At 34.4% G+C, this 19,588-nt stretch overlaps 1 protein-coding gene across 6 annotated transcripts in view; it reads right to left on the bottom strand.

Annotated features, from left to right (window-relative positions):
• CFAP47 (cilia and flagella associated protein 47) overlaps positions 1 to 19,588 on the bottom strand; it is a 492,283-nt gene that overhangs the window by 367,906 nt on the left and 104,789 nt on the right. For all 6 annotated transcript variants that reach the window (XM_041740236.1, XM_041740239.1, XM_041740237.1 and 3 more), the window contains 3 exons: positions 17,229 to 17,323; positions 11,509 to 11,668; positions 3,075 to 3,270 (listed from right to left, as the gene is read on the bottom strand). In XM_041740236.1, coding sequence (XP_041596170.1) covers positions 3,075 to 3,270; positions 11,509 to 11,668; positions 17,229 to 17,323 — 451 coding nt within the window. The remainder of the gene's footprint in view (positions 1 to 3,074; positions 3,271 to 11,508; positions 11,669 to 17,228; positions 17,324 to 19,588) is intronic.

Raw genomic sequence — 19,588 nt, 5'->3', positions numbered from 1 at the left:
GATATGTGTTAAAACACCCTACAGTGATGAAGGACTAGTCAATTTCTCCCTATTATTTTTTTTTAAGATTTTATTTATTTATTCATGAGAGACAGAGACAGAGAGAGGCAGAGACACAGGCAGAGGGAGAAGCAGGCTCCATGCAGGGAGCCTGATGTGCGACTCGATCCGGGGTCTCCGGGATCATGTCCTGAGCTGAAGGCGGCACTAAACTGCTGAGCCACCCGGGCTGCCCTCTCCTTATTATTTTAATCTGGGGTTTATATATTTTAAGAGTATTTTAGTTGTGCATGCAATTTTAGAATTCCAAGTGAGCTGCATCTTTTATAATTAATGCATTAATACTGCTATCCAGCTTTCTTATGGTGATTCTGCTATACCTTTTCCTAAGATTTCAGTTTGTTGATTCTTAACTGGGAGTGGTTATGCATCCCAGGGGACATGTAGCAATGTGTGGAGACAATTTTTTTCTGTCATAACTATAGAAGGATGCCACTGGTTAAAGACCAAGGAGGCTGCTAAATATCCTACTATATACAAAATAGCCTCCAGTGGGGGGGGGGGGGGAGCATCTTCCTCAAAATGTCAACAGTTCCTGAAGTTGAGAAACTCTGCTTTACTTTAATCTTTGTTTTCCTTATGTTTCACATATACCTTTTTAAATAGATAGTTGGATTTTTAAAATTACTTTAACTTTCTCTTTAATCAGAGAAAATTACATTTAAGATTTTGTTGATTTCTATACTGTTTGTATAGGTATATACAATCTTAGGTTTAGTGGATGCCCTTAAAAATTTACCCTACACCTTTGTTTTGAAATTCCTAAAAGTGGGGGCACCCGGGTAGCTCAGTGGTCGAGCACCTGCCTTTGGCTCAGCTCATGATCCTGGCATCCTGGGATTGAGTCCCGCATTGGGCTCCCCACAGGGAGCCTGCTTCTCCCTCTGCCTATGTCTCTGGCTCTCTTTGTGTGTCTCTCATGAGTAAATAAATGAAATCTTTAAAAATAATAATGAATTAAAATGATATTCCTAAAAGTTATATTTGGTTCATTTTTAAGTCTATATAGTATAATTCCATGTTAATTATTAATTTTTGTAATGCTATCTCTTTTTATCTATATTCTGTGTCTGATAATTCCAATACCTGAATGGCTAAAGAGTTTAAGTTTCAAGATGGTTGGTTGTGCTGACTCTAATGATGGCATCTTCCCTTCCTGTAAGTTTTGCGACACCGGCTAACGCACTCATGTCTGGTTGATAGCAATTATGGAAACTGAAATATGAGCCAAAACTGAGGGTGACTTCATGTAGAACAGTGGTTCACAAAGTGTGGTCCATGTATCAGCAGCATCAGTTTCATTTGAAAACTTACTAAAAATACAAATTGTTACATACCATTCCAGGCTTCCTAAGTCATAAGTTCTGGGTATGGGAAGCAAAAATCTCTGTTTTAAAAAGTGTCTCAGGAGATGCTAATAGACACCAACATTTAAGAACGACTGATCTAGGGAAGATTTGCTGGCTTCCACTGAAAGGTAGAAGGATTTACTCATGTGACCTATTTTAGTCTCTTCCAGTGTCCCTGGATTAACCCAGGAATTTGAGATTGTTTTCCTACCTTGAAGAAGTTGTCTCAAGTTTTAAGAATAAGCCTGCATTTGGCAGATTATTACAGCTCACCACTTCTACTTTGGTTTCAGCTTATAAGTATGTATTAGTTTGGTTTGGTTTGATTGGAGCCCTTTGGAGACCTCTCGCATTTTTCAGAAGCCAGCAATTAATTAATTAATCAATTTAAAAAACATAAAAAACATAAAAAACAGAATCCACTTGTTTTGTAGAACAAGGGTACAAAATGTATCTAGGGCAATACAGTATTAGGGCTTGGGTTGCTGACAAATTAAAAAAAAAAATTAAAACAGATCGCACTCTGTTATAGTATGTACATGTGATAGGCAGAATTTTGAGATGCCCGCCAAGAGTCCTGTCTCTTAGTGTACATACAAACTCTACATAATTCCCACCCTTGGGTGCCAGAATCTGTAAATACAGTATCACTTTGATGATTAAGTTGTGTTATACAGCAGTGGTAAAGGGACTTTCCATATGTAATTGACATCCCTAGTTAAATGAATTCAAATAAAGCAAAAGGGAGATTATCATGGGTGGATCAGAGCTAATTAGGTGAGATCTTAAAAGAAGGTTAGGAAGTCAGGGACTGAGAAGTCAGAGAGATGGTCTACTTCTGACTTTCAGTGAGTAAAGTACCATGATTGGGGGAGGAACCACATGGCTGGGATTTGAGGGTAACCTCTAATTGCTGAGAGTAGGTCCCAGCCAACAGCCAGCAAGAAAATGATATCTTAGTTCTACAATTAAATGGATCAATTCTGCCTACAACCAGAAAGCTTGGAGGAAGACTGAGCCTCAGATAAGACAGCTGCTATAGCTTGCACCTTGATTTCTGCCTACTGAGATTATAAGCAGTGGATGTAGCTAAACTAAGCTGGACTCCTAATGCAAAGAAACTGTGAGATAATAAACTCATGTTTTAAGGCACTAAGTTTGTGGTAATTGTCACATAGCAATAGAAAGGTTGCTTCCCGGGGCAGCCCGGGTAGTTCGGTGGTTTAGCGCCTGCCTTTGGTCCAGGGCCTGATCCTGGAGACCTGGGATCGAGTCCCACGTCGGGTTCCCTGCATGGAGCCTGCTTCTCCCTCTGCCTGTGTCTCTGCCTCTCTCTCTCTCTCTCTCTCTGTGTGTTGTCTCTCATGAATAAATAAATAAAATCTTAAAAAAAAAAAAAAAAAAGAAAGGTTGCTTCCCATACCATGAAGAGAAATGTATCAAACATTTTTTTTCATATCAAACATTTTTACAAGAAAATCAAATGACAGATTATGAACTAATTAAGTGAGCTTTTTAAATTTTTTAAGTTAAATGAAGCTAAATATTTTAATGCTTCATTATAACTGTAGAAACAAGTCAGATATTGCTCATGACTCACATAACACAGACACAAACAAAAAAAGCACATTATGAAAATGTGGTTGATTCACATTAAGCATTTACCTGAAATAGTTTTGAGGTAAAATTTTGATATCCATCACAGTTGTAATATCCAGAGGAACGGGAGTGAAAAATATGAATGGAGGGTCAAATAATAACTTGGGTGACTTCACCTCTCCAACCAAGCGTAGCATTCGATAGCAAACCGGATTATCATTTAGACGAATGGGAATATCAGCTGTGTATTTTCTAGGATGATCTAATGAAGAACAATTTTTAAAAGTATCTTAGATTTGTTCATATACATAAAAAAATTTACATAGTTTAAACCTTATAAAATATTAAAGTGTACTATGAGGTTACAGCCCAATGGGAAACAGATTACCCAGAAACTGGAATTACCCTGCCAAGGAACTTGAAACATGTAATGAAATGTCATTGACTCAAAAGTATTCTGAAGTGCACTATGTCTAGAAATAGAGCAGGTCTCCTTAAAGCAGATTATCATTATTATTGGAAAATACCTATACCTGAAGGAAACAGTGCAACGGGACTTCTTTTTGGGTTTGTTTTCCGTGCCTTAACAGGAGTTGCCCATCCCTTTAGCATTTGCAGTATGAAGATGAGGTCAGATAGTTGCCATAAAGGTCAAAGGGGACCAGTATTGAGAAATGGGTATGCTGTGAAGAAAGGAATATTGTTCCTCCCAGATTTCTAAGTTTATGGAAAGCTGCCAGGGTTGACTGGCCAATTTCACTTTGTAGGAAAAGATAGGAAATTCCCATATGGCAACTCACTATGAGGAGGCATTTTGTGTTGGAGAAAAGAGCTCTGCATCTGAGGCTGCAGGCTAGTCCCAGACAACAGGATCCATCTCAGCAAGCTGCTAATTCCCTTTTAGACCCAAATGCCCAAACACAGTGTCTCATAGAGAGAAAAAAGTGATCTGGTGAGTATGAATTCAAGGTATTATCTTAGAATTCAAAAACAGAACACTGAAATGGCCTGGCATAGATCAGGGCCATCAAGAGTATTACCAGAGCAAATGATGAGTGTTCCAGATAATGCATGTCCAAAGGTGACACATTGTGAACCATACACACAAAAAATGGAATCATTGAACTGATCATACCCGCTAGATCTCTCTGTACTGGGTGCCTTCACTTGGTCAAATCAGTCTTTTACTTGTTCATATAGTCTGAGGACCTTGGAAAATAAGATATGGCTGGAGAGGGAAGTGAATTAGTGACCTCCTACTAATAATGACAGATAAGCACAGGAAAGACTATGTGAAAACATGAGAAAGTATATCTATACCTTGAGCTGGAGAATGAATTATAATAGAATTTATGTATTTAAAGCTTTGTAAATCTATAGAGGAATGGTGGTTTCTTTTAACAAATCTGATATTGTAAAAATTATTTTGGGGAGAAAGAAAATCAATTTCATTACTTCCAGAGTTAAGCAAGGTTTTAATTAAGACTTACTGAATTCCGAATTTCAAACGGGTTGCTTTGAGATTATTTCTGGGTTTCATACCTGTTAAATGTTTCTGAGGTCATAGAAAAAGTGGGTTCCCTGTGTAACCTAAAACTACTGGATATTCAGTAACACATTTTTCTAAGCTCAGGCGGGCCTTCTCTCTCATCTGAGATGTAAGTTATATAAATGTGTTAGAGGCATGTTTAATTTTCTTAAGAGTGAGGTTGAAATCCTAAGAAGGCAACTCATAGATTTGACTGCTTAGGCTTAGCCTCATACTAAAGGAAAAGTCAAATTGAAATGTCTCTTATTTCCTTCTAGATTGTCTATTTCATTTCATCTGGATAAAAATGTTGACACAGACATAAAGGAGAAGCTCTATACAGAAATATAGATGGTGGCTTTAGCTCGATTGGCTTTACTGTAATTTCTTTCAGGATCAGACATAGTAGAAACTGAGAAGAAATACATAATGAAAAAGTAATTACTTTTACAAAATAAACTTCAGAATGGGGAGAGTGTGCAATGTTCTTTATTATATTTTCATAGTTCTAAACAGAGATAATAAAAGATGAAACATTTTTCAAACTTATTAATCATAGTACTCTATGTACTGTTTCCCACACATGAAACTAAAGTGATTATAAAATGCCACACAGAAAGAAAACAAACAAACAAAAAAATGTCATGCTAATAGATGTACCAGGACACCGAGTTAAGGCAACACAGTGCTAATAGCATATTATGAGAAAACACACAGCTAAATGAACTACAAAAAGCTTAAAAGCCATAAGAGGTTCTTATCCTGCCTTTTCTGTTGATAACATAGCTAGTTCTTGGTATTTTATTTAGATTGCCACATTTTTTTTTTTTTTTAATTTATGATAGTCACAGAGAGAGAGAGAGAGGCAGAGACATAGGCAGAGGGAGAAGCAGGCTCCATGCACCGGGAGCCCAACGTGGGATTCGATCCTGGGTCTCCAGGATCGCGCCCTGGGGCAAAGGCAGGCGCTAAACCACTGCGCCACCCAAGGATCCTGCCACATTTTTTTAAACGTATAAAACTGTACTGTCCCAAGGATTCTGATGCAAGTGATTTACTGAGGGTACGCTCTCAGAAGGAACCTGTGACAGGTAAAGAGAGAAGCAAAACCGAGGAGGTCAAGAAGTTATGAAACTTGTGATTTTATAATCCAGATTCAAACTGATCCCATAGGCAGCTATGGGATGTGAATTCACCAGAGATGTTGTTCTACCTGAGGGAGAGTTAGTTGGGCCAGTTGAGGTAGTAGCAGTGGTGAGGCTTACCCTCTTAGGCATCTCTGCACATAGCATCTTCCTTCAGCCAAGGGCAACCTTCTAGAGAAAGGGACAGATATAACCTGTCAGGAACCAATACCACAACTGAGGGATGGATGGGAAAACCCAGTAATGGGAATCTGGATGGGCCCAAACAGCATATACCAGAGACTGCAGACCTAATGTTGCTTTACAAGTAAGAATAATTGAGAATAACAGGTGAATTACTACAACACCCTTTTAAATAGAAAAATCGTCTAGAAATGGCATTTAGTGTGCTTATTTAGTTATGGCATATGAACTATAAAGGTATTGAAGCAGATGCTTTAAATTAAAGACAAATACCAGTATAGAGTTCTTCAAAAAGGGAAAAAAAAATATTCATAGATGTCTTTTCAAGCATCATCCTGCTGTTTCTTTGCTTCGGCCTGCTTAAAGAATCTAGTTGTCAATACCCTCATTTCCTGAAGCTCATTACCGGAAAGAATTCTGTATTTTTATGCAATAGGGATTCTCCTGTTGGGCATTTTCTAAGTTATGTGCTCCTGGGTTGTGAAACATTGAGGCTATTTACATGAGAACTCAGAACAATGTTATCTAACCACCCAAATTAGATTCAAGAACAATGGTTTGGTTTCAGAAGGGATTGGAGATCTGCTTAGAGACCAGTATGGGTCACATATTCTATCACAGCCCCAGTCTCTGTCCCTGTGGCAGTCCAAGGAAGAGATAAGAAAGAGGGAGTGAAAAGTAAAAACCACCTCCCTAAAACTTTTGAAAGCCCTGACAGTATAAGGCAGTCCTGCTTGGTGGCCAGTAGGACAGGTCTAGCCAAAGTGGAGTTAGGTAGATCTACTCCACTTTAGGTGATATTGACCACAAAGAATGCATTTAAAAGGCAATGGAAACAGAATGAGACATAAAGGCCCTGACCATGGCTCAGGATAAGAAGCTTATCCCCTAGTCAGATTATAAGAAAAGAAAATGGCAGAAGCAAAGTATAATCCATTACCAATGCCTGCTAGAAGAAAATGGCAGATGTTACAGGATAGCCCAAAGAACAAGGCTGAGATCTCACCAGGTATAACCGAAAAATCCTAAATCAATAATGAATGATCCATACACACACACACACACACAAAGGCTGTCAACAGAATCTGTCCCTGAGAAACTTCAAGCATTGGACATATATACATATGAATATACATAAATATATATATAAGTTGTGGAATTGAAAAATACAATGTCTGAAATGAAAAATTCACTAGAGAAATTCAACAGATTTGAACTAGCTAAATGGAGAATCAGCCAACATGAAAAAAGGTCAGTTGAATTTATTGATTCTGAAGAACAGAAAGAAAAAAGGCGCTTTTTTTTGTCTTTAGCTGAAAATGATATTTAAGCCTGAATTCTAAGCTACCTCTGAGACTTACTCATTTTCCCCTGAGTTATCTCCTATGTATACATAAAAATACATGTTAATAAACTTAGGTTTTTTTTTTTCCAAAAAAGAAGAAAGAATGAAAAATGAATAGAGCCCCAGAGATCTACCGGGTACCATCAGGAACACCAATATATGCAAAATAAGAATCCCTGGGATGGAAAGGAGACAGAGAGGGAGAAACATTGTTGGAAGAAATAATGTGGAAAAAAAAGAAAGAATGGCCAAAAACATCCAAAATTTAGTTTAAAAATTTTTAATTAAGAAAATATTAATCTAAACATGTAAGAATTTCAGTAAACTGAAGGAGCAATCAAAAAACTTCTCACATGGAACAGTCAAAACCCAAATGCATTCATTGGTGAAATCTACTAAACATTTCATGAGGAATTAATATCTATATATAAATATCTTTATATTAATATATATATTAATGTATATGTATATGAGTATGTCCCAAGCCATTCTCTAAGACCACGGTAACAAAAACGAACACTTCTGTTTATGGTCAATTGATTTTGAACTAGGGTACCAAGACAATTCCTTTCAATAAATGGTGCTGGGACAAGTGAATATGCCATGCAAATGAATGAGGATTAGAGCCCTACCTTATACCATATTAAGAAAATAACTCAAAATAAGCCATAGACTTAAATATAAAAGGTAAAATTATGTGGCTTTAGGAGAAAACGTAAGAATAAATCAGCATAACCTCGGGTTATGTAATGTCTTCATAGATACGACACTGAAAAGCCAAAGTAGCGAAGGAAAATTTGGATAAATTAGACTTCATCAAAATTAAGAGCTATTTTCCATTAGTTATCATCAGAAACTGAAAGAGAAATCTCAGAATGAAATACAATATTTTCAAATTGCATATCTAATAAAATCATTTCATTCAGAATATATAAAGAACAGTGAAAACTCAAAAATTAAAGACAGCCAAATTTTAATATCAACAAAGGATATGAAGAGACCTTTCTCTAAAGATGATATACAAACTGACAAGTATATGTAAAGGTACTCAATATCATTAGTCACCAGGGAAATACAAATAATAACTAAAATGACATATTACACTCAATAGCATAGTAGTAATAAAAAAGATCACAAGAAGAGTTAACAGGGATGTGAAGAAACTGGAACCCTCATTCTTGCTGGTAAGATTTTAAATTTTTACAGTTGCTTTCTAAGACAGTTTGGCAGGTTCTAAAAATGTTAAACATCAAATTATCCTATGACCCAACAATTCCATTCCAAGAAATATAACCAAATAAATGAAAACATGTGTCCTCACAGAACTATACATGAATGTTCATAGCTATTTTATTCCTAACAGTCAAAAAGTAAAAATGATCCAAATGTCTGTCAACTGAATAGACAATGAATGTCTATGCACAGACAACATGTGATATATCCTTAAAATTACTGGTAATAGAAAGGAATTAAATACTGATTGATGCTACAACATGGAAGGCCCTTGACATTATTATGCAATGTGAAAGAAGCCAATCACAAGACGACACTCATTGTATGATTCTATTCATATGAAATGTCCACAGTAACCTTTTCCTAGAGATAGCAAATAGTGGTCAGCAGTGGCTGAATGGAGGGGGAGATGGGGAGTGACTGCTAGTGGGCATGGGCTTTTCTTCACAGGCAATGGATATGTTCTAAATTTAGGTTGTGGTGATGGTGTGACTATCCTAAAAACCAGTACATTGTACACTTTTTAAAAATGTATTTTATGGTGTATGAATCAAATTTTAACAAAGTTGTAATTAAGAAATCATACTCAAAGGGCACCTGGGTGGCTCAGTTGGCTAAGTGTCTGCCTTCGGCTCAGGTCATGATCTCAGGTCCTGGAATCGAGCCCCGTAGCAGCCTCCCTGCTCAGCAGGGAGTCTGCTTCTCCTTCTTCTCCCCACTCATGCTCTCTGTTGCTATCGCTGTCTCTCTCTCTCTCAAATAAATAAATAAATTAAAAAATCTTAAAAAAAAAGAAACCATACTCAAAAATAATCACATCTGAGTATGAATTGTATCTTTTATGGTATCTAATTTTAAAATATAAGCTTTTAAGCAAAATAGAAGGCATCTTCTTCTTCTAGTAGTATCTACACTTTAATGAACAATAAAAACAACTTAGAAAACCAGAAAATAAAGGCATTCTTGATATGGAAAGAACTACTAAGGAAAAATTGTGAGGGCTGTAGTCAGTGCCATATGAGCCAGGAAAAGTAAATATGATCTGCACTAGAAGAAAATAGATGAAAGTGACCAAAAGATCAAGGAGATGCATCCTGGTTCCAAATCAAAAGGCCCCTGTAACTCAATTCCAATTCCTTGAAAATTCCATTCTCCATCCAGCTGTTTGAATTGAAGAACCCAGAACTCTCATCCAACCTGTTGCTTTTGATCTACTAGAGTCTTGCCTCCTGCTACCTCAATGCTTTAAAGATGGAGAAGACTCTAGCCCACTGATCAAGCAGTGGGAGGAATGGAATGATGCAGTTACTGGAAATAAAATTCCAAAGTATTTCAACAACTGCTTGAGTAAGAAATAAACCCATACTATAATTTTGTCTGTGGGTAAGTTCACTGATACTGTTCCATTGTATAACTGATTGGAAAATATATGCCCAAAAAGGTGTTTTCAAAGGTTTAGTGATGACAGATAGAAAAGAAATAAAACAAAAATTTGATCAATGCATAAAATTTATGAAAATTAATAAGGAATACAATGGAAATATAAAATGAAACTGCCTGAAAATGAATATATATTATAACACAAAATATGAATAAGTTAAAATCTCCTCCTAAAAATCACATTTTGGTCTTACTCAGGAAGGAAAGCAAGGTCCTTTGCTTTACAATACTGGTATTAAATTTAAGACACAGACTGAAAATAAAATGATATACCAACCAAAGGCTGTCAAAAGGAAGACAAAGTGGCAATGTATCACATAAACAGCATTCAAGCAAACAGCATTTAGTAGAAAAAAAACATTATTTTAGATGCATATACTTATTTATAAAAGATGTATAAGATATAAACTTTTCATAACATTCAAATATACAAAGTAAAACTATTGGAATCAAAAAAGTTTTAACAAACTGCTGATGTAGTAACAATTCAGACAGATTATAATAATATTTGTAATGCAATCGTAATATAATGTAATTGTAATGTAGTAACATTGTATTAACAGATTCAGGAGAAGAATAAGGCAGAGGAAGATATATTATAAATGAAGAAACAAAATCATTAGTTACAATGATTTTAGATTATAAAACTATTTATTTAGAAAACAATGCAGAATAATCTTTGAAAAATCTCCAGATCTAACCAGAGAAGTTCAGTATAGGAGCCAAGTGCCAAATAAACTATAAATATATTCTTTTTATAAAGTGATAGCTAATTAAAAAGAATAATTTAGGGGCACCTGGGTGGCTCAGTCAGTTAAGTGTCTGCCTTTGGCTTAGGTCCTGGGATCAAGTCCACCATCAGGCTCCCTGCTCAGAGGGGAACCTACTTCTCTCTCTCTCTCTTTCTCCGTGTGCTCTCTCTCTTTCTCTGTGTGCTTTCTCTCTCCCTCAAATAAATAAATAAAATCTTTTTTTAAAAAAAGGAATAATTTAAAAATCTCATTCACAATAATAATGCATATAAACTAAACTTTAATTACAAAAAAAACATGCTATTCTTTGAAGGGAAAAACTCAATGACATGCCTTTTTCTAAAAACAAGAAAAAAATAATCTAAAGTTCACTTATAAAAATAAATGGGTAAGAACTGCCAAGAATTTTTGTAATAGATTTGTAATGATGGAAAATTTGTCACACCAATTATAAAAAGGTACAATAAAGGTGTTGTAATAAAAAATACCAATAAAGAAGTGGACATAGAGATAAATAGACATGCTTGCCAGCTTCCCCTAAAGCAAGTAATCCAAGAGTACAAGCTAGATGTAGCAATGCCTTTTCTGATCTAACCTTGGAAATCACACACCATCACATCCATAATATCCCATGGGTGATATATCAGTCCTATCTGATAAGGGAGAGGACTCTACAAGGGCATGAATACCAAGAGGTAAGTATCATTGCAGGTCATTTTTGGGAACAGTGACCACAAAATTCTAATACAAAACTCCTTAAAACTGTTTTAAGAATACATAAAAAGTAACCTAAACTTTTGTTATGTGATAAAATTAAATAATATTGAGGGATGAATTGAAATATAAATAACAAATATAAGAAAAAGGTACTTACTTGGACAGAAACTTATGGAAATATTACATTCTTCATGTGATTGCAGAATCCCACTCAACACACTAATCTTGAATGTGCCATCTTTGAAGAGTTTCCTAGTGTCACCAATATCCAAAGTCCATTCCACATCTTGTTTTGAAGTATTATATAAGACAAGATCCTATTCACACACAAAATAAATAAAAGAAGACATTTATAAAAATTAAAATATACAATATAAAATATAACTGTTTTACCATGCCAACTTGAAGAACCTATGTACAAAGTCAAATGATTAAAAGTGGAATTCATGGACAGATTATATTTTATTTTATTTTATTTATTTTATTTATTTTATTTATTTTATTTTATTTTATTTATTTTATTTTATTTTATTTTATTTTATTTTATTTTATTTTATTTTATTTTATTTTATTTTATTTTATTTTATTTTATTTATTTTATTTTATTTATGATAGTCACAGAGAGAGAGAGAGAGGCAGAGACACAGGCAGAGGGAGGAGAAGCAGGCTCCATGCACCGGGAGTCCGACGTGGGATTCGATCCCGGATCTCCAGGATCGCGCCCTGGGCCAAAGGCAGGCGCCAAACCGCTGCGCCACCCAGGGATCCCTTTTTTTTTTTTTTTTTTTTTTGGACAGATTATTTTAAAAGTGATTTTAGATTAAAAAAAGAAGGTAGCAAGTATGTTCATAGCCTATTAACAATTATGAAAAATACACAAATGATAAAGACTGGGTAAAATTAAAATGTCAAAATAGCTAGCTAGTTAGCAAGGATGCAGAATAGCTACAACCTTCATTCGCGATTGTGAGACTGTAAAATGATACAGTCACTTTGGAAGACAGTTTGGCAGTTTCTTTTGTTAAACATACAACTACCATATAACCCAGTAATCCCACTCCTAAGTATTCATGTAAGTGAAGTGAAAATTTATGTTCACATAAAAATGTGTATGTTAATGTTTATAATTGCTTTGTTCATTACCAAACAATGGAAGAAAAAAAGAGATTTCCTTCAAATAATGAATGGATAAACATTCCATACAATGGAATAAAATTCAGTGATAAAATAAGTGAAGTATTAATTCATACAAAATCAGAAATGAATATTAATATATTTTGCTAAGTGAAAGATGCCAGACCCAAATGGCTACATTTTATATAATTAAATTACCTATCAATCTGGAAATGCAAAATTATGTAGATGGAAAAAAAGAATCAGTGGTTGTGAAGTGTTGGTGAAAGGAGTAGTTGACTGCAAAGGGGTTACACTGAGAATTTTTAGTATCGTGAAACTGCTCTGTAATGTATTGAAGTGGTAGACAAATTATTCAACATATTTTTCAAAACCCAAAGAACTGTATACTACTAAGAGTCAACTTATATGTATGTAAATTAAAAACAACCAATCAAGATGTTGAGGATACCAGGATGGATTGTAGATTACAACATGCTATATTACAAATGTATGAAATAATCTCACTGAAGTTAATGGGGGCAAGGAGGAATGGCCTAAGTAACTGAAAAACTGTGTTTTGACTGGAAACTATAAAGCTAAAGACAAAAAATAAACACTGTGGTCTAGTTGGTAAATGTGTTAGCAATTCTACCTACACTTTAAAAATTCTGAAACTTCTTTACTAGTACAGTACAGTTAAAAAAAATAAGCAAATAAATTACAAATAAGAGAGCCAGATTTCTCATTGTCAGAAAAAGTAGTTAAAAATGAGCAAGGAAGAAAGACTGGAATAAATCTTGTAGTGCTAGATTAGAGTCAGAGATAGCAGTTTGAACTCATCGTTAGATAGATAGATAGATGATAGAGATAGAATGATAAGCATATAAATTATAGATATATGTATATTTCTTTTTTTAGATATATGTATATTTCAAGTTACTATACATAAAAGTATTTCCAGATTCTATTTGCCAAAAGGGCTTAGAACATGTGATACCCTAGTAGCAGCTAGGATACCTAGTGTACAGATCTTGGTTTCTAAATATCATTCTTCCATAAATGGTACTGGGGTTTGTTGGAGAAAATAATGATTCTAAAGATGGAAAAGGTAAAATGAAATATAAGCCTGGACCATTTTGTAGTGCCAGAAAGTATGAGAATGCTTAATGATGATGAAAGCATGTCAAAGAGCCAGCTTAAAAGAACTCTAAATGGCCAGAGCTGGAACAATTTCAATAACAAAATAAATAATGTAATATTGGATTATAACTAAAAGCATAAATATTTGTGAGGTTGCACTGATATGTTAAGTAATAAAATAACTACTAAAATATTTTTTCTTACAAAACAATTCCAAATAATATATGTAAATATCCCTCTCCAGGTGCAGCTCAATTCCTAAAATTTTGAGTGGTGCGCTGAAATCGATGATTCACTTCCAAAATGTAGAGTATGAAAAAAGAAAAATAGTTTGTCCAACTTTTTTTTCAATTCTCCTGACATATATCACCAGTGATAAGTCATGCTGATATCATGAACTCCCTTCACATGATGTGACAAAAAAGACATTTCACCACTGTTACATTTTTCCCTAAAATCCATGAAAAATAATAATGCAGCTGAGTCAGATGGAAAAAATCAGACAAACCAAAATTAAAGAGCATGCTGAAACAATACCAAACCAGTACTCTTAAAAATTGACAAAGTCATAAAAAAATTAGCAAGATTGAGAGCCTGCCCCATATCTGAGGAAACGAAATGAAATATGGTACCCTGGACCGGACCCTGAGACAGTAAAAGGACATTACCGAAAAACTGGTGAAACCCAAATAGAACCTGTTGTTTAATTAATAACTTGTAGTAATGTTAATTTCTTAGATTTGAAAAATGTTCTATGGTTGTATAAGGTGTTAATAATAATGATGTGTGAAGAGTATACATAATCTCTGCACTCTCTTTGTAATGTTCTGGTAAATCTGGGAGCTGTATGCAGGACTTATGTGTAGACTTGTCTTTCCAGTGCAACATACTATCAAAATAAAAATATCAATTAGGTATTGTTTCAACTTTACTCTTCAAGATTTGAAAAGAATAGATTGATTCATACAATTGGCACCACAACAAAATGATGTACTTCATCTCTTTCTAAAGTATGGTTGATTTAAAATATCCAGGATTTAAAAATTAGGCAATTTTATTTCCAATGCCTCTCAGTACTTAAACATCTATTTAGGTCTAATATTTGCACGTTATAAAGAAAACAACATCTTTCAAAACACAAGGTGGACATGAAATTGTACTAGTCATTTGAATGCTTCATTTTTCTCATTCTAAAATGAGGGAATGGTAGGTAAATCAAAATACTATCCTCTTTACAATCCTATCCCAAGAATGGAACTAATACAGTCATCCATAAAGAAACATTGTTTAGTATGTGTAGTATTGTGTTATTTTTTATAAATAATTTTATCAAAATGATACATGTCCATTTACACAAATAATTCAAAAATGCTTATAAAAAACAGTTGTCCCAAACAAATTAAAAAGAAAAAAACAGTTGTCCCACTCAACTCCTCCTTATCAATAGTTCTGCTTTTAAGAGGCAACAAATTTCAGCTAAATTTTGGATTTTCTCTAATAGTTACGGCCTTATTCTAAATACAACATTGATATGGCTTACTTTAGGGTTTTTTGTATTGCTGCTATAACAAATTACCACCAACTTAGTGGTTTAAATCAATACAAATTTATTAAATTACAGTATTGTAGGTTAGAAGTTCAACAGGCATGTTGCTGGGCTAAGATCAAGGTGTTAGAATGAACTATGATACTTTTGGAGGGCTCTAAGGAAGACTGTTTCCTTGCCATTCCCAGTTTCTATTTTTTTTAAAATTTTTATTTATTTATGATAGTCATAGAGAGAGAGAGAGAGGCAGAGACACAGGCAGAGGGAGAAGCAGGCTCCATGCACCGGGAGCCTGATGTGGGACTCGATCCCGGGTCTCCAGGATCGCGCCCTGGGCCAAAGGCAGGCGCCAAACCGCTGCGCCACCCAGGGATCCCCGCCATTCCCAGTTTCTAGAGGGCAAACAAATTCTTTGGCAGATGGCCTCCTTCCACTATCTTCAAATACAGTAACATTAATTTCTCTACCCTTCGTCTGTCATCACATTTCCCTCTGAGTACAGCCAGGAAAACTTCTCTGATTTTAACCACTCATGTGATTCAACTGGGATCACCCAGATAACCCAGCATAATCTCCCTTGCTCAGAGTCCTTCATCTCCATCACATTACACATCAGCAAAGGATCTTCTGCAATATAAGAGAAAAGATACTCGCACATTCTAGGGATTGGAATTGGATAACTTTGAGGACCACTCCCCTATCACACAGCTATTTTGTGATTTATCAGACCCAGATATTGTCTCAGTGCCCACTAGTAAAGATGAGGATTTAGTTCATATATATATAATCTTCACTCCTCTTTCACTCTCCCAATTTTGGATATTTATATTAATTCTTTCATTAGTCACCTGGTAACAATAAGCGATATATTTAAAATTCGAGTTCTTCTGTCAAGTCTAAACAATTCTCTTTACTTACCCACTATGTAAAATGAGTTTCACTCCTCTTTCTTCTTCCATTCCCAACCGTTCTATCAACTTAATCTTCATATACACGTTGTACATATCACACACTTGCCATTTTACATGCAATACACTATTTATGATCAAGTTTTAATTATGCTCCATAACATATTAAGACTTCTCTGTATTATATATTTGATTATGACTATGTAAATAACATTCATGGCAAATTCAAGCAGTTCATTAGAGTCACATTTATTTCTCCATGGGGCCAATGTGACTCTTTTGCCACTCAAGAGAGAAGGCTCTTGTCTAGATCCTCTTTTACCATGCCAATTGAACAAAATTTCAATTATATAAAATAAGCTCACATTTATAAAGGGATTGCTTTTCCTTTGGAATTCAATCCAATTCAGTTCACTAAAGCTTCCTTTCTAGCCCCACATACAAAGTCTTTTGCATCCTTGAAGTTATGGTAGAATTAGAAATCTTACTGATAATTAATACTTGCAACAGTCACATTTTAATTTCAGAAGAGATCCTTTATTCTTCTCTAATTTCATATAGTACTGTGCTATTATTTGACACATGCAATGTTAAACATTTTCTCCATATAATTTTTCTTCAAAGCTACAGAGTTCAAAATTAATTGTTGGAAAGGCAATATATATAATAAAGGAGTACTACAAATACAAATTTCTACTATATATGCATGAGCTTCCTTCTTATGCATGTCTCTTTTTTTTTCGTTCTAGATGGATTCATTATTAGGAGACACACAGAGATATATAGTAAGAAAAAAGTAGATTGTCATAGAAGTCACTTTATTATATACCTGGACTTTTCCAATTTTTATTATTATCTTTCACCACATTTCCTTACTTGTATGGAACATGTTTCACATTAATTTAATCTTGGCTTCCATTTATATAAGGAGAGACTAGTAACTTAATTTTATTTAAAATATTTTGAATAGTCCTATTAAATATATATATATATAAATGGTTTTATATGTATTTGTATACTTGATAATTACTTCTGAGAAATAGGATATATATGCAAGTTCTCTAAAAATGAAAGTATTCTTATAACACATGCTTCATAATAATCAATTCAATAAACCACAAGCCATATGAAAAAAAGTTGTAAGCTGCAATAATTCTCTATACATACCTCAGTTTTTGTGACCTTATTATTAGGATCCAAAGCATGCAATGGGATTTCAAATATAAAATCAGTGCTGGATAATCTCAATGGTGCTTGCAATACTATGAGAAGAAAGTAAATATACTGGTAAAATATTAAGAGATATTAGGTTATAGACAATTATACTTTTCAACACAAAACAATAAAGAATTTTTTTATTTTTATGTACCCAGAGAGGAAACAAAGTCATACTTTAAGACACTTATAGAATATGATGGTTTATCACATCTATAAAATTCTAATTTTATATCTTAATGGTAATTAATTACAAGTACAATATAAAGATCACTCGCAATAGTAAGAGTATAAATATACTAAATATTGAGCTGAGAATAAAGTAAACATAGTTAAAATGATCACTATAATAGAGTTTGACCAATAAAGAGTACAGAAGTGAAAAGAAACAAGTCTTTTGCAAATATTTTGTCCCAGTCAGTGGTTTGTCTTTTTGGCCTTTTGGCAGTGTTTTTGCAGAGCAGAAATTTTTAATTTTAGTGAATTCCAGCTTTCAATTCTTCCTCCACAGATCTTGCCTCTGTTGCTGTATCTAAAATGTCATTGCCAAACTTAAGGTCATGTAGATTTTTTGTTTTATTATCTCCTAAAAGTTTTGTAATTTTGCATTTTACATTTAGGTCTGTGATACATTTTAAGTTAATTTTTGTGAAGGGTGTAAAGCCTGTATCTAGATTCTTTTTGTTTTTTTGTTTTGTTTTGTTTTGTTTTGTTTTTTTGCTTGTGATGTTCAGTTGTTCACTATTTTTTTAGAAAGACTATCTTTTCTGAGCTGTATTTGCCTCTACTTGTATGTCAAAGATCAGTTGACTACATTTTTGTTAGTCTATTTCTGGGCTCTCTTTTCTATTCCACTAACCTACTGGTCAATATTTTTGCCAATACCAAAGTCTTGTGATCACTGCACCTTCGTAGAAAGTCTTAAAGTTGAATAGCGTCAGTCCTCCAATTTTATTCTTCTTCAGTAGTGTGTTGGCTACTGTGGGTCTTTTTCCTTTCCATATAAAGTTCTTTTTTAAAGATTTTACTTATTTATTCATAGAGACAGAGAGAGAGAGAGAGAGAGGCAGAGACACAAGCAGAGGGAGAAGCAGGCATCATACAGAGAGCCTGACATGGGACTTGATCCAGGGTCTCCAGGATCACGCCCCAGGCTGCAGGCAGCGCTAAACCGCTGCGCCACCGCGGGCTGCCCTCCATATAAAGTTTTAATAAATCTGGTAATACCCACAAAATAACTTGCTGAGACTTTGAGATTGCACTGAATCTCTGGATCAAGTTGGGAGGAAGTGCCGTCTTAACAATATTGAGACTTCCTATGCATAAACATGGAATACCACTCCCCATTTATTTCATTCCTCTTTTATACCTTTCATCAGATAAATGTCATCATTTGATAATTTTTCTTGTATAAACCTTGTAAATACCTTGTGTTATTTATGCCTAAGTATTTCATTTTTGTTGGGTGCTAATATAATTCTATTTTGTATTTAATTTCAAATCCCATTTGTTGATTGCAATTGACTTTTGTACATTAAGTTTGTATCCTGCAACCTTGTTATATTAACTTATTTGTTCCAGAATTGTTTTTAACTGATTCTTTCAGATTTTCTACATAAACAATCATGTCATCAATGAATGCAGAGTTGTAGTTTTTCCTTCCCAAGCTGTGTGTCTTTTGATTCCTTTTCATGTCCTACTGCCTTAGCTAGGACTTCTAGTACAATGTTGAAAAAGTGGTGAGAAGGGACAACCTAGTCTGGTTCCTGATTTTAATGAGAAAGCTTTGAGTTTCTCATCATTAAGAATTATGATAGCTGTGGGGTGTTTGCAGATATTTTTTTTATCAAGCTGAGAAAGTTATAACCAGCCCTCATTTACTAAGTTGTTTTCATGAATGGGTATTAGATTTTATAAAATGTTTTTTTCCTCCTGAATCTATTGATATAATCATGTGATATTTTTTCTCTATCTTAGTCATATAATGAAATACACTAACTGATTTCTGAATGTGAACCAACCTTGCATACATGAGATAAATCTCACTTGGTCATGGTGCATAATTCTTGTTATACATTGTTGGATTTAATTTGCTAATATTTTGTTAAGGACTTTTTTTTTAAAAAATATTTTATTTATTTATTCATGAGAGACATAGAGAGAGAGAGGCAGAGACACAGGCAGAGGTAGAAGCTGGTTCCATGCTGGGAGCCGGATGTGGGGCTTGATCCTGGGACTCCAGGATCACACCCTGGGCCCAAGGCAGGGGCTAAACTGCTGAGCCACCCAGGGATCCCCTGTTAAGGACTTTT

Source organism: Vulpes lagopus, chromosome X (genome assembly GCF_018345385.1).
Source record: "Vulpes lagopus strain Blue_001 chromosome X, ASM1834538v1, whole genome shotgun sequence".
Lineage (NCBI taxonomy): Eukaryota > Metazoa > Chordata > Mammalia > Carnivora > Canidae > Vulpes > Vulpes lagopus.
Note: the sequence above shows the minus strand (reverse complement) of the source record. Positions and strands in the feature narration are given on the sequence as shown.